A 16,958-nucleotide genomic window follows, 5' to 3' on the forward strand; every position below is an offset into this window, starting at 1 on the left:
TTAAAGATGTTTTTAGAGAAGCTTCGACAGATTTTTAGTAATTTGTGTAACCTGGAGTATTTGATCATGGATTGTTTGGCTTCGGGATACTTCGTAGGCATTTGTGTTTTTAAAATAAATAATCAACCTTCATATAATTTTTTCTATCAAATTTTGCCCAGTGGTATATTACAAGATATGTGAACAAAACAACGGACGGACACAACAGAAAATATGTGTTGTTTTCAACTAATACACCAGCTAACAGGAACCACACAGTAGTTGATGCATATGATGAAATAATAAATGAAGTGAACTATTATTTTTCTTTCTTTCTTTCTTTTTTTTTTGGGGGGGGGGGTCAAAAACTTATAATTTTTTAAACGTTGGATACTACATATTATGAGATATAATAAAAAAAATTGGTGTTGTCTATATATGTGATTAAATATATCCTTTAGTTGAAATTACTTTTTATAACGTCAGTATACATGTTATTACAGTGATAGTTAAGCATTTTTCTTTAGAATTACCTAACTTCAACAAATATGAAAACTTGACATGAATGAAGAACAAATACTTGGCAATTATTTAAGTGCCCTATGTAAACCAATAAACATTTATCAGTTGACGTCATTGAACAAGGAAGCACACAGATGAACAACCTTGGATTAAAGTTTGTCAATTTCCAAAATTCTTTTTTTATGACACATAATAAATAATGAAATGCATTCATGAAACCACGATTATTGACATATTCGTAGTTCTTTTGGAATCTTAGTCTACTGCCTGTTTAATGTCGGTCTTTCTAAGAGGAAATTCTCTCCTTTGAAATTTGATAAATAACACTTTGTTTAAATTTTAAACAAATATTCAAGATACAATTCAATCCATGAAGAATTAATAGTATTTGAAATCACAGTTAAAGTTGGTCTTTCAACTGTTTTTTTTACGGTAGTTTATTTTTGTTTTCGAATGGTATTCTACTACTACGTTTAATAATCAGGCAGATGTCAGATCCTTTTTTACCATACATTATAAAGATTCAATTGATTTAATTGATTGGTTCTGAAATAGTTCCCGTTTAATATTTCTTTTCTTTACTTTTTGATAGTTTTTGATCGAAGGTGCCTGTTGATTCGACCCCTTCTTTACCTTTTACAAATTTATGGGTACTTATTCTTATTACCCATCCTTGTATCCAAACCACGTTCTAAATATTCATAGTCATGATCACTGTTTTGTAATGCCAAATGATGAAATTGTTTTTTACGGTTCTGTTATTAACATCTTCCTGCAAGTTTCCTCATGGAATAAATAAAGATTTAAAGATTTCATTAATGAGCCAGCAAGATAAGAACCACCAACATTACCTGGTCTTCAATGAATGACACTTTGCCCTAAATGAACTGATATCTAGGAACTTTAATCTTAGGTTTTCACTTTGATTCAAAGTGTACAAGAATTCGTTTTAAAAGACAAGGTCAATTTTATGGAGAAATGTTTTCTGTATGGTTGTTACAGATTTTCGTTTGTGTTGCCTTTGGTAGTGAGTCGAGCGATCCTGACAAACGACTCTTGTTAAATGATCCTGACGCTATTCTCACCAGACTTGCAAAAATGGAATCCAAAATAGCCAATCTTGAAGCGGAACTTGCGGCAGAAAAAGGCAAAACAGTTAATCAAGGTAAATGTAAACGACTTAAAATTTGAAAATTTGAAAAAATTGATTTAAGTTGTTCAACAAGAAAACATTCAAATACAAAGTTAGGAAAAATTGAAATACAAAATTAGGAAAAAGTGAAATATATGAAAAGGTGAACGATATATATTAAAAAGTCAATTTTCAACTGGCTAACAAACATTATTCTTCTTCATCATAAGTATTCATAACAATGTTTTAAGTTGTAGGAGTAAATTTTAAGACTTCGTTTTGTTATGAATCTTCATTTAGATTCGTCTTCCCACTTCGATAGTTTTGGTTTAGTATACAACTAAGTTTAAAAATATTATCTTCCTACATATTTGATTATATTGCTGCTGATGAGATTTATGATTGGTGTTTTATTTAGAAATTTTAAGCATTTAAAAAAATCAAAGGCGAATATATATACTCTCCCTAAAATAAACGCAACATATTAAAAAATAAAAAATTACATCAGATTTTCAATATCATTCAATTCCAAATAAGGATCACATTACACTGAAATTTGTCACTCTGGTTGTTAAACCTTTAAATAAATTCATTTAAATGTCAAAATTTACCAATTCAACTTCATAGTGTCCAGATAACGTCACTTTAAAGTAAATATCGGTTATGCCCACCATTTGCATGTAACGCAACACGGACCAATCTCGGCATAGACTAGATCAAACAACAAAAACGATCTGAAAGAATTCTTCCAAATTCTTGCTCATGAGCATACACGGGAGAATTGCAACAAATGTTTTTCATATGTTCAGGGCCGCCATGGAAACATATGTTTAGGACTACCAAAAAAAAGGTAAATAAAAATCAAGTGGTAATTATGTCTTCCATAGGACATAATGTATGAAAAAGGTACGGTTTTCATATAATCTAGACAAAGCTTATGTTTCCCCGTGATTTTATAGGCACGAAACAGGTTCGCTGTGATTTTACAAAAACAGGCACAAAAACATAAACTTCCATATTTGTCCTATACAATGTATTTGTTTTCATATGTTTTAAAACATATGTTGCAATTTTTTTCTGTGTGCTGCAGTTCTGGTAGAGATGGCGGTTCTGGTTGACGACTGCTCACATGTCGATTAATTTAGATCACCCCACACATGTTCTACGTCGAATAAATAAAATAAATAAAATAAATAAACACTTAATGCGTAAACTATGTTAATATTTTTAATTCTATATTTTTGCAGCTAGTACATTTATTCGATGGGGAAGAAATTCTTGTCCTTCATCTGCAGAGCTGGTTTACAAAGGTATTCCAATAAAGTTGGCCATTTCTTTTTTGTACTTATTTTGACAAAATCTGTAAATTGACTCAAGAATCATAAGGAAATTACAGTAGACCAGTACTTATTTTCAATAACGATACCTACTTTTAAATTAAGTCGCACAAAAATAAGTATCAATCTCTTTATTTATTGACGTGAACTACACTGATGACGAAAACCAATTTCAAGCACAGTTACTACTCGGCAAAAGTATTTGTAATATGCTAAACACATTTTAATCATGTTTTAACGATATATGAGCAACTCGGCGGTGTTTCTAGAAAAAAAGAGGACGCTTACCCTACCGGTGCACCTGGTCCATGCTCCCAGTTTTAGTGGAGTCCGAGTTGCTCATTTGTTTTTGTTACTTTGTATGTATGATTTTAGTTACTTTATGTTCATTGCTGTGTATGTCTGTTTTCCATATTCCCTTGATTACTCTTTAAAATATAACGATAATGTATATGGTGATTTTAAAAGTCTGATATAGATCCTTTTTAAATTTTGTTTAAAAAATACGTTTATAGGTAGTTGAAAAGGCTTCATAATTGGGAAAGATTTGAAGAGTTGATAATTCGCACAATTTTTTTTCACGATTTATTTGTTTAAATATCAAGACATACATGGACGATATGTAATATGGAGAAAAATGTGCGGTATATTTTTGCATGCATGCGTAACATGAAACCAAAGTATAAATTTAATGCTTTCAGTCTTAAAATTGCATGATCATATGTCACAATGTCAGATATAAATACATAGCAGATAAGACTAGGTCAGAATGATTTCTGAGTGTAAATGTACCAAATGTATCCCTGTGTTAGTACAAATAACACCAAAAAATTGTCAATAAAATTACCTTAAAACAAATAATTTTAAATGAAACGGCGATATCGGTTCTGTTTTTTCTGTTTTATTTTGATTTTGAGTCACAACTTGAAATTTAGTTTCATTCCAAGCGTGGTCATTTAGGTATATCCATACTATTTTGTACTCCCATACACCTGTATATAATTTTAGTTATTGGAGTGTATGTCCGAGAGAGAAAAAACTTCCATAAGTTCTGTTATTTAGGCCTTACAGGCTAAAATCATTTTATCTTTTAGCCCCATTCTCCTATATAGTCAAATTTTGCGCGCTACCGTGACTTATCCTGTCCTTTGTTTTGTCCATTGTTTTTGTTCAAAATATGTCGGGCAATTCATGACAGACAGCGCTCCATATTAAATATTGTAAATCAATCATTTTATTTGCTTCAATTCTTATACACAGTTTCAATTTTCTAGGCGCCCTGTTTTACTCTTGAATTGTACTAACGGATTACAAAAATAGAATTACATAACGCTAACAAAATTTAGTATACTAACCCTTCTCATAAGGTATCATCAAGACTCAATGTTCGAAATGACTTTCTGAAAACACTACTTTTGCTAATACTTTCAACATCAAAAGCCGTGGGTACCCTTCTGTCGATAAGTGTTATGCCAACAGTATTCAAGTCTTTCTTCGAATAATACAGTAACGTTCCATGTTAATGGTCGCATTTTTTCTTTTAATCACCCGAAAAACTAACCATTTGATCTACTTATTTACATGAGGCAAAGTGGGATGGTAGCATTCAGTATGTGGATGAAACAGGACGTTACTTATTTAAACGTAGACCAGAAAAACTGCTGTCTGACCTCTTTGTTCAATATCTATGAAGACGGCCATGTTTTTATGGATAACAAATCCTTGTGCAGGATACCTTAAGAAACATTCGTACCAACTTTTATTGAATTTTGTCCAGCAGTTTTTGAGGAGAAGATTTTTGAAAGTAATAACATCAAATATAGCAAAAAGGGCATTAACTACCACATGGTTCAACAGATTGTCAAGAGGTCGCACAGAGTTCGGAATGGAAGCAATCGACTCAAGAAGGGTCAGAGATCTCATTTTAACATTCATTTCCTTTTTTAACAATCATTTCTTTATTCGCCATTTTAGGTCGCACAGAGTTGAGAATGGTTGCATTTGACTCGGGAAGGGTAAGAGATCTCATTTCAATATTTACTTCCTGTATCGCCATTTGAGATCGCATAGAGTTGGAAATTGTCGCAAACGACTCGGGATGGGTCAGAGAATTCATTTCAACATTCATTTTTCAAGGAAAAATAGCTATAAGTGATATTTTTGTTCTGTGCCAAAACGTCTTGAAATACTTATGCTTGACTAAAAGTATAGTTTATTTATATTTTCCTTTTTGACAGTATCACAACTGTTATTTTGGATCATTTCTATGACTTGTTGCAATTTGTCATAATTTGTTAAAATTGCTATAAGTAAGATTTTTGATTTTTTCTTAAAAGACTAGATATTTCAATATTCAACAACATAAACCAATGAAAACTAATTTTCAGCTATATAAAGCTTGTTTAAAGAACGATATTTAAGAAACAAATTGCCCATTACAGGTCAAATAGGAGAAAATATGAAATTCCCAAACTTCCCCTTTTTATCAAAAAGTTATTACTGTAAACTTGAAACTGGGAAATAATCTCCTGAAATGAGTTAATATGATGAATATATCAAGAATTAAAATAATATTACCCAACATGTCTTTTCAACATCGTTTTTATGCTAAATATATACATTTTGGTTCATGTTGCGGTATTTTTTTCCGGGTATTGGTGGGAGTCCTGACAGGACTTTAAAAAGTTTAAATATTTATTACTTGGGCTCCTGTGAAAGCTATGATACCATATAAATGTATTGGGGTATACAAAAACTTGTTTGAAGTACGGTATTTGAAAATTGAATAAAAAATTACTATTACAGGTGAAATGGACGAAATATGAATTTGTTCTTAAAAGACTCGACAATTCTACAACACATTGTAACACAATGACGTTTCACTAGATATTTCAATATTCTACAACATGAACCGATGAAAACTAATTATCAACTATATAAAGCTTGTTTACAGAACGATATTTTTTAAATTGACAATTGCAGGTTAAATAGAAGAAATATGAAATTCCCAAAATTCCCCTTTTTTACAATAATAACTTTTTCATAAAAAGTTATTATTGTCAACTTGAAACTGGGAAATAATCTCCTGAAATGAGATATTACCCAAGATGTCTTTTCAACATCGTTTCCATGCTAAATATTAACATTTTGGTTCATGTTGCTGTATTTTTCCGGGTATTGGTGGGAGTCCTAATTGGACTCGAAAAAGTTCAAATATTTATTACTTGGGCTCATTTGAAAGCTAAGACACCATATAAATGTATTGGGATATACAAAAACTTGTTTGAAGTACGGTATTTGAAAATTGAAAAAAATTACTATTACAGGTGAAATGGAGGAAATATGAAATTCCGAAATTTCCTCCTTTTTATGAGAAGCTCATAATTGTAAGCATTAGAATGAGAAATAATCGCCTAAAATGAGCAGATATATTGAGTACATCGATTATTAAATCAATAGTACCCAAAATGTCATTTTTTTTACATTTTTTTTTTGGGGGGGGGGGGTAGGGTGTCAATTTTTCATCAAATTGGACTTGAGAAAGTTTAAATATTTATCTCATGGGCTCATTTGAAAGTTAAGATACCACATAAATATGCTGTATCATACAAAAGCGTGTTTGAACTACGGTATTTAGAAAAAAAATAGAATAATGGGTGATATAAACGCAAATTTGAAATTCTGAAATTTCCCGTTTTTACGATTTTATAATAATTGTAAACCTAAAAGAAAAATCTAATTAATCAGATACTGTGGATATATCATTATCCTAATTACAAATGCTAAAGTATGAGTTTTACAGTGTCGGTATGCTGTGAATGAGAATTTTGTTTGATAGTGAGACCAGTTTTCTAGTTGTGGGGTAATATTTTAAACTTTTTTAGGATTCTTTCATGAAACTTCGGTTTTGTTGTTTAATTATATAAATTATATATAATATGCCAATAATGATACCAATATGAGACTTTTTTGTCGAGCAATAACTTGTAGAGTCAAATGTTTGCAATTTTTTAAGAAAATCAAAATGAACATCACCGCAAGTCATCAAAAGAATCCCACAATTATTAATTGTGATGATACTAAACGTAAATTATCAAATAAGCCATTTGTTCCTGAAGCATACATACTGTAGTGGTTTTGATAGAGAAAGAAATTGTCAATTCAAACGATTTTAAAACCCTGAGGTAGGTGTAAATATTTTCGTTTTACTCCAAACCCCTAAGTGTTACCGCAGACTAAGTACATGATGACACCTACATATATTTAGTTTCTTAACACGTGATTTTTTTTGTCAGTTGGGTACAAATATATGCATTACTGAACCAAAACCCGGAAATATTCTTTGGCGACAAATTGATTTGGTAATGAGATGTATAAAGGTATCTGAAAATCATATTTTGGATGATGACTGTGGTGGTGGGGTGCACGGTGGACTCTCCCAGCATATGAACTATTATGTTGAACGTAACTCTGTAACACATATCTGTTTAATTTTGACACTAATTTTCTCGTGTTTTGGTTTTGATTTTTATACTATCTAAAAATCGGGATTTTACTTTTTTTATCTCTTATATTTCATCAGTTGTTGTCAATGAAGGATATTAATAAAATTACCAAATCTAGACAATATTCAAAGGGAAAGAGTCTGTGTATTAGATGAAAATTCTTTGAAAAACTTGAATGCAAGCTTTTCGTATGAAATATTACACAAATAAATGTTTTTAGTTTTCAAATGAGCCGAGGAAATAAATATTTGAAATATTCCATGCAGACTAAGGCGAAAATTGTCACCCCTACCCCTAACACAATTACTTAAGCATGAGGAAAATGCAGCATTTTGGAATATAAACCCTGTTTAAAAAAAGGTTTTGGGCATTTTAATTTTATAAATTGATGTTTTCAAAATACCTGCTCATTTTAGGAGCGTATTTTCTAATTTCAGGCATAATTGGCATTTCTTTAATCAGATGTTTAAAGCTTAGTTTTTTTAGTTTTTATAGTTTTCAAATAATCTGAAGTTATGAATATTTGAACTAATACAAAATAAGTTTAGAGAACAAAGGGAAAAATTACCCGCTAAAATTTGCTCCAATAAAAACGAAAATGATCGTTTAAAACATACAAAAATAGTACACAAAGACTATTTCATATGTTGAAAGCTTTCATTTTCTCTCTCTCTCTCTCTCTCTCTCTCTCTCTCTCTCTCTCTCTCTCTCTCTCTCTCTCTCTCTCTCTCTCTCTCTCTCTATATATATATATATATATAGCTTTCGCTGGCCGGGTCATTCCTCCTCGTAGGATTAATCTAGGGCTGTAACTTAGTACACGATGTATGGTAGTACCTGACAGTTCATTTAGATGTTATTATGTAAGATAGAGGATCAAATTAATGATGCATGTCACAACAAATCAATATTATACAAACGTCTCAGAATGTGACGACTCTATTCGCTACACTGCTCCATCGGATCAAATTGATACAGGGAAGATACCATACTCCGTGTACTAAGTTACAGCCCTAGATTAATCCTTCGAGGAGGAATGACCCGGCCAGCGAATGCTATATTTTTATACAGTCTAGCAGGCCGAGTGGTCTAGGGCGCTGGACTTTGTGCAGGCGTGTTGCCATAGATGTCATAGCGGTACGAATTCGAGTCCCGCGGAGAGAACGACCAGAAATTTACATCGCAAATTTGACAGTTCTAACATCGTTGGGAATTTTTCAGACCTTTCTATACGTTTACATATCTTCTCTGTATCAATTTGATCCGATGGAGCAGTGTAGCGAATAAAGTCGTCACATTCTGAGACATATATATATATATATGTGTGTGTGTGTGTGTGTGTGTGTGTATCTTTTTGAGAAGGTAGCGTTGGCAATTTTCATCTAAATGAACACTGACTATTTACTTTCGGGTCGTTTGATAGATACAATACTTTATAAATGAACTATATCATACACAAGCTTTTCTTAAATGTGTTATTTTGAAGACTTGACAACAACAGACGAAACATAAGAAAAATGAAGTTCTTAAAACCCAACTTTAAGATTATATATACTCCACCACATACAACTAAGTTTCAGAAAAGGTATAATAGAGACATCGTTTTCTAAATTTGAATTCGACAGGGTTGGTATGCCGTAAATGAGCAGTTTACTTTCATACTGAGACTGTTTTATAGGGGTAAGGGTAATATTTCGTTGATTTGTGCATTTTAAATATTGAAAAAAAGTTAATTGAAATTATATATCGAAGATTCCAAATTTGAGACGATTTATCTTCTTAAAATAGAAATTGTGATAATGAAACATAAATACTCTAGAGGTTTAAAACGTGTCATTTTAAGCATTTCATTGTGTTGTAATGGCATATATTTTGCATTTAAATCAAAAACTATAATTGTGACCGCAACTTGATACCATTGTGACAAACTCTGTGCAAACTAAAATGGCGAATAAGGAAATGAATGTTGAAAACGGAAATAAATGTTGAAATAAGATCTCTGACCTCTCCCTCTCCCGAGTCGTTGCGACTATTCCCAACTCTCTGCGACCAAAAATAGCGAATAAAGAAATGAATTTTGAGAATGGAAATTAATGTTGAAATGAGATCTCTGACCCCTACCGAGTCGATTGCGACCTAAAATGGCGAATAAGGACATTAATGTTGAATTGGAATCTCGGACCCCCCCAAGTCGATTACGACCGATCCCAACACCATGAAAACTAAAATAGCGAATAAGGAAATGAATGTTGAAATGAGAATTATGACCCAATCCGAGTCGATTGCGACAATTCCAAACTCTCTGTTACCTAATATGGCGAATAAGAAAATGAATGTTGAAAAAGAAAAGAATATTGAAATAAGATATCTACCCCCTCCCGAGTCTATTGCGACCATTACCGACTATGTGCGGCCTAAACTGGCGAGTAAGGAAATTAATGTTGGAAAAGAAACGAATGTTGAAATACAATTTCTGATTCCTCCCGAGTCGATTGCGATAATTCCCAACTTTGTGCGACCTTAAATGGCGAATAAGGAAATGAATGTTCAAATGAAAACTCCGTTCCCCTCCCGAGTCGATTGCGACCATTCCCAGCTCTGTGCGACCTAAAATGGCGAATATGGAAATGAATGTTGAAAAAGGAAACGAATGTTAAAATGAGCCCTTGGTCCCTCCCAAACACTTCCCTCACAATACTTCCCCGAAAGATGCTTCATGATATGTAAGAACTTAAAATACTTTGTTAAAAACACGTTTGAGATGTTCCCTATGATAATTCCAAAATTTTGTATTCGAATGTTGAAATAGGTAAAAAAAAAGAGACAACTTGAGCTCCGTGACATTGAACTTGCAAAAAGGAGACTCTATGAAGGCAACTTCATACCTAGACATATTATAGAGATCGATGGAAAGAAAAATCTCATGACCATTGTAAACGATGAGAAAGCGACATTCCTAAAGCATCGCAGTATGAAGTTTCTATTACATCATTCATGTGTTATGCCCGATTAAACACATCATTACAAAAGTTAAATACTGAGCATCGCAGCCAACCGTAATAGGTATCAGATGAGTTCGCAGAAAAGTGAATTCAGAGTGAATGTAGCCTTTAAATTGATAAAAAATTAAGATATTTATGTTAAACCCCAGTTTAAACTTACCGGATCCCGCTAACAAACGCCGAACGGATACCTTTTTCAATCCATTCATGTAAGGTAGACGACGTCCGTTCTTATCCGTTCAGTGTCCGTTTTATCCGTCGACGTCCGTTCTGTCCGGATGAAAATTTAGCATGTTCAAAACTTTGTACAGACGTCTAAAGAATAAAGTCTGTTTTAACGGTACTTGTCCGTTCCATTCCGTTTTGTATCCCTACCTCCATTGGAGCTCCGGTAGACCAATTCACCAGCGGACTACTATAAGACGTATAACGGATAAAACGGAAGATGTAAGGATGTGAAAACGGACATGAACGGAAGGATAACGGATAAAACGGAAAGTTTTGAAACAGAAATGCCAAATACAGGTAGATTACTTGAATGTCACAAATGTTTATTATTCATGGATCATGGATTAAGAGCACGTTTTCACTACCAAACAGCTCTTATTCAGGCCAGACTGAACTTAAATGTCGCAAAGATAAACCTACTAGCTGTCGAATGGAGAATACGCAGAAAACAAAGGAGATTGTGAACAAAACCATGGCTTAGTCCTGGCATATCAGGCAGTTTTGGTCTATATGACAAACTAATAACCGAACTTAGGCGGTAGGATCGGCAGTCCTTTGTAAACTTTCTTCGAATGACCCAGAGATGTTCGACGAGATATTGCAGCGGGTCGAGCCTCGCTTAGCAACGCAGATCGCATTTTACAGAAATCTGCTAGAACCAAGACTCAAGTTAGCAATTACACTTAGACACCTTGTTTCTGGAGCGAAATATCGCAGCGTGCAGTACGGATAGAGACCCGCATTTCACCATATCTTTTTTCATACCATAGGTACATAATATTAACAGATGACCCATACTAGTATACCGTGTCCATCTGACACACTCCAGTCATCGCCACGGACAACAGCGCGCAAAACGTTTTTACAGGTCGAGTTCTATCAGTATTTTTTTGCATGTATATTATTTCAGGTGTACCAAGCAATCATCGACGAACACAGCGGATGACTGGAAACGGGTTGCGGAAGGATATATTTAGTAGTGGATTCCCTTGGATAGTACACATGTGGCATGTAAATTTTCGCCTGGCTCTGTGTCCACCTACCTCAACTACAAGAAGTTCTGCATGGTACTGCATAGCTATGGAATGCGTCAGATCTGAATGAAATCTGCAATCGAAGACGACGACCTTAATTGACATTCCAGGCGCGCTTTACCTTACTTTTATATTGGTAAGTGGAATTTTTTTAAAATTGATATCTGAAAATGTATCAATGAAACAACAATCCAACTATACAAAAAATACAAATTGAAATTAAACAAGATAACTGCATAAGGTCCCCCGCCTCGGCAACTAAATTTGGATGAGAATTTTATATTTCAATTAATATGTATGACCTTGACATTTGACTTACTGACCCGAAAATCAATAGGTGTCATTTGTGGTTTCTGGTTTCTTGGCCCGATATTTATTGACACCAATCACCTATCGTATGGTGCACTACAATATTTGCCAATCTATTTTATTTTTTTTTACAGGTGACGACGCTTTCGGCTTTAAACATTTACGCAGAAACCATATGGACACAGGGCAGTATTGTTGGAGGAAAGATATAAAGTTATAGGCTCTCAAAAGCACGTAGAGTGGTCGAGAATGCGTTGGGAATCTCTTTAGTAGGTTCTGGGTCCTTATGATTACAATGCAAGAGTAGTCAAGGGAACCAAGGTTAAAGAGGTAATAAAAAATGTAATCCAGGGACAAAGACCAGACTTGGGAAACAGACTTACACAATAAAGAACATAAAGTAACTAAAAACTAAATGATACATACAAAGTAACAAAAGCAAATGAGAAACTTAGACTAAAAAACTAGGAGCAACATCATCCACCAACCATTCGTTTGATAATCACAAATCTGAAGTGATTTACAAAACAGTTGTCAATTAAGAAATCCAAAACCATGATGATCTCGTTTTTGTTTGGTACATTTCTTATCGCAGTCCTGATGCTAATAATCGTTCTTTTAATAGTTTCTTTTGTACCTGGTTTATGTCTCTGTATGAGTATAGTAACATTATACTAAACGAAAATGTGTTTGTATCACACATTTAACGAATTTGCTCAATGTTCATTTACTGAAAATAAAACATACAACCAATTTTGAGTTCGTCTGCCTTATCTTGCCAAATGCATATTTCATGTTTTTATATTCTTTGTGCTTTTTGTTTTAAAAGCATGGATGCACTTCTATTCATTCAAGCACTTCTGTTTCATGGTTATTTCGTAATCTGCAACTTTACTCTGGTTTCTTTGATATTGCGATTCTCCTCGTCGTCGAGTGGGTTTTTCTGCCTTGGGTGACTCCTGACATATTTCTATTATTTACTGGAGGGCAGGGACATACCTGTGAGGACAGCTTTCTTGTGGGTTTTCAATGGCATTAGATTCTGTACTTTTGAAAACTATTGACCAAACTTTACCACAAACGTAATGACTGTTCATCCAGAATTGTCAACTTTCCATTCATATGTGGCAACGTCCCTTCAGCACCTGCCCATGTAATGTTCATATCACAGCGCGTACGTGAACTCGTGGATCGCTATGGTGTATCCATCTGCGCCATGAAAACTGAATTGTTCAACGTGTCATATTTCTCCTTTCCTCTTTCGTCTTTCATGGACTTGACTTTTTTATGAGCAACTCAACTTGGTTCCCTTGATTACACTTTGCTCGACTTCATAATCATGGCCAGGCAATGTTATTGGCATTTTTCTCTGATGTTTTTTCCTCTTCCTTCCCCCTACCCTTTGGCGGCATTTTGAAGAATAAACTAAAACCAGTTACAGGGAAATTTTTAAAAATTATCTTATGGTCACGTGAAGCGGATGAACAAGATAATTATTGCCGCCTTTAATTTTCTGCTTATAATCTTATTCGTCCGTTTTATCTGGCACGCTTCCATTAGTTGTCCGTTTTATGTGGTAATCGACCGTTGGAAATACGTTCGACATCCGTTCTGTCCAGTAAGTTTCGTTTCTCGTACGTTGCATCCTGTGTGTGCCCGTAAGCATTCGTTTATTTGGTCAGTACACCGACGGACTCCTGACGGATATACATTTTGTCTACGGAAAACTTTTTTCATCCGTTCGAGCTATTCGGTAAGGTGTGACCAACGCTATACACACTGAAATATAAATAAAAATATTTACAGCATTTTCATCCGGTACGCTTAATTATTTTTTTAAATGGACAACCGTTTACCCTTTCTATTTCGCCCTTTTCAGCTATCGCCCTTTTTAAATGACTTAACAAACGTAGAAAAAAAGCAATTTTAAGCGCGATGGTCAATTGTAGACTGTGCCTAACTCATATTAGTCATGTTCCCGAAGTTGTGGATTTTTATGGTGTATCACTCTGAATCATGAGAACCGATTTGTTCTACTTTTCCAGTTTTCCTTTCCTTTTTTGTCTACTCCGCAGGTGACATTTTATATGCAAATCTTCTTGTGTTTATAGAAAGCAGAGCGTGCTTATCCTACAAGTGCGCCTGGCATATGCTCCAGGCTTTCGGCTAATTTTTATATTTTTTCTATCTGTGTGTCATTATGGTTATTTCATGACCTTTGTTGTATATTTCCCTTGTTATCCTTGGAGTTTTGTTTTATTACTGTTCAAACATTGCTTCCCTTGATTTCCCTTTGGACATGTTATTACGTGGAAGAGTTTGTCTTCGTTAAAGTTAAAACGAAACATGAAAATAATAACTTGTACTTATTTTGCATTTTGTAAGTTATAACATATACAATGTTTTAATTATAAGATAACAAATCGCAATTGTACACGTCTTATATAAACATACATACATATCATTTACGTAAGAGTCTAAGAACGAACAAAATATAGCCGCTGAATTTTAAAGTTCTTTATATTGCAGGGTATGGAGGAGGACAACGATATTACCATATAGAGTATAAATCTTATTATGGAGGACCTGCTACCATTTTATGCCTACCAGATAACCCAGAATTAACTAACCAAACATTTTCAACTACCAACATTTTGGAAGGAGTTGAATTCGAAGGTAGCGGTTTTGCTCCTGACGCATTAAATGAAGATATGCCATGTTCAGTTTGTAGAAGTTCGTCAGCATCTACTACAATCATGATACCAGGGCGATCTACGTGCTATAGTGGATGGACACATCAGTATAATGGAGTTCTAGCTTCTGGTTCTCCAGCTCATAGTTCCTCATCGTACATATGTGTCGATGAACACCCTGATTATATTGTATCAGGTCAGAGCAATGATGGAGGTCGTGAATTGTATGTTGTTGCATACAAGTGTGGCTCACTTCCATGTCCACCGTATCACAACAATAGAAAGGCTTCATGTGTCGTCTGCTCTAAATAAAGTTATATCAAAGTGGGCTCTTTTTCGTAATTTCGATCGTATGGTCCGGTGAATTCAAAATAGTACTAATAGTAATATTTTTGCTTGTTGAGATAAAATTTCGAACATACTTTCCATTGTTCGTATGTACTATAGAAAATGATTTTGCAGTCGGAAACTTAAAGTATTTTGACATATAATTTTTTTGATAATTTCATAAAACTCAAACGGACTGTAATTGTACTAAAACCCTGGAGATTGTGTCGTGGAGCTTGAAGTGCTGACTTATTAGTGTTTTTAGTTTCAGATGACTCCTATGACCATAAAGCCGTTTGTGATATGTTCGAATTGATTCTCACACAATCTAAAGACCACAGTTCTGACACTCAATGAGCTTGATTACGTTTGAGGTCTGGTAAGAAGAATATGAACACATTTTTTCTTGCCAGCCTGTGGATCTACTGATGCATGGTGAGAATACCTGTATGTGGGTACAGCATTTGCAACGCTCATAACCACACGACCGGCATTCTATAAATCTTTACATGTTTCGTCAGTTCAGTCTGTACCAGCTGTACAAAGGCCAAAACTTAAGGCTCGAGATAGATTTTGGTCAGTTTTGGACTCTTTTTAATTAGTTTTCAGTTTATACGAATAATGTTAAAGGTGGGTGGTAAATGGAATACCGGAAACTTTCTTTGATTTTTCTTTGTTTTTACATTGTAGTAGTCTGTTTCTTGAAATAGACTTCTTAACATAGCTTCCAGAAATATATAGATGTATGTAGCCCCTTCAATTTTAAGAAACATTCTCTGTACGAATCAAAATCATGTGGAAACCACAAAGTTTTAAATATCTTTAAAATAACTATAACAAGTCTACATTACATATTAACATCGAAATTAGCAGGGTTTTTTTTTTGAGAATCCGTTGCCATAGAAACCAACATTAAGTATTTACCTTACCTTCCAAATGGGATTTTTTTGCTGTTTTAAGTGAATTTGTTACCTTGTTACCATGGAAACCATTAATACAGACATTGTAAAGTTACGCTTTAGATAGTTTGACAAATTTACGATAACAACACAACCAGTTTTTGTAGGTATTTACATCAATATATTCGCTTACTAGGGAATAAAAAGTGTCTACTGTACAATGGTTTACACAATATTCACTATTTTTCAGTCTCAAAATCCTGTTTTATGAAATTTTCAATACCAAACTGTACAAAATTGCACCCGCAGATATGTGTATATTTTCAAAGTAGATAGAATTGTCCTTGCACAAAAAATTGTAGAAAACTAGAGATGTGTTACTTTATAATTTTGAGAAATTTTAAGCGAAACTTGGTAACCATGGTAATTTACAATTTTTTTTCCACAAGGCATTTTATTAGCATTCTTATTCATCTTTAAGTAAGCAGTTTAAAAAAGTAGTGCCAAAGAATTTTAAAGAAGATAAAAAAGGGAAAAAAAATAAACTTCACGGTCAAATTTTCTCATTTCAAAATCATTTAAAAGATTTTTCTTGTGACCTTGAAGTTTATTTTCACCACAAAATATATTTTATTGTTTTAATAGTTAAATCCTGACTATATGCAAACATGTTTCCCGCTTGATTTAAATGAAATAATATGCCATGGCAACCATATTCAAGGTCATTTTTCTTAAAAAAGAAAAATAGCACATATCTATTTTTCTCTTATGATATAGAGTACAGTATATCTACGACTACGGGTACAATTTTTTTAAAACTTGCTAATTGAAATTAACGAATAGCATTCCTAAAATGACAATTTTTAAGGTACTTTTAGAGTCTTTTAAACCACAAATTTTAACAGCAGTATGACAAATATATATGCTGTTAAAATGTAGGTCTTAATTAACGCAGAACGAAATTATTAAGTAAATTCAGTGATGTTTCCAT

The 16,958-nt window shown here is 33.5% G+C and overlaps 1 protein-coding gene across 1 annotated transcript; it reads left to right on the forward strand.

The window, feature by feature from the left end:
- Window positions 1–1,387: 1,387 nt before the first annotated feature.
- LOC148619000 (short-chain collagen C4-like) lies at window positions 1,388–16,356 on the forward strand. The gene is made up of 3 exons (XM_088576910.1): window positions 1,388–1,666; window positions 2,881–2,943; window positions 14,578–16,356. The coding sequence occupies exons 1-3, from the start codon at window positions 1,480–1,482 to the stop codon at window positions 15,051–15,053; spliced, it is 726 nt and encodes a 241-aa protein (XP_088433036.1). The 5' UTR covers window positions 1,388–1,479; the 3' UTR covers window positions 15,054–16,356.
- The last annotated feature ends 602 nt before the right edge of the window (window positions 16,357–16,958 follow it).

The sequence above is a fragment of the Perna viridis genome, chromosome 4, assembly GCF_037379345.1.
Source record: "Perna viridis isolate PV_CMFRI_1.1 ecotype Kerala chromosome 4, ASM3737934v1, whole genome shotgun sequence".
NCBI lineage: Eukaryota > Metazoa > Mollusca > Bivalvia > Mytilida > Mytilidae > Perna > Perna viridis.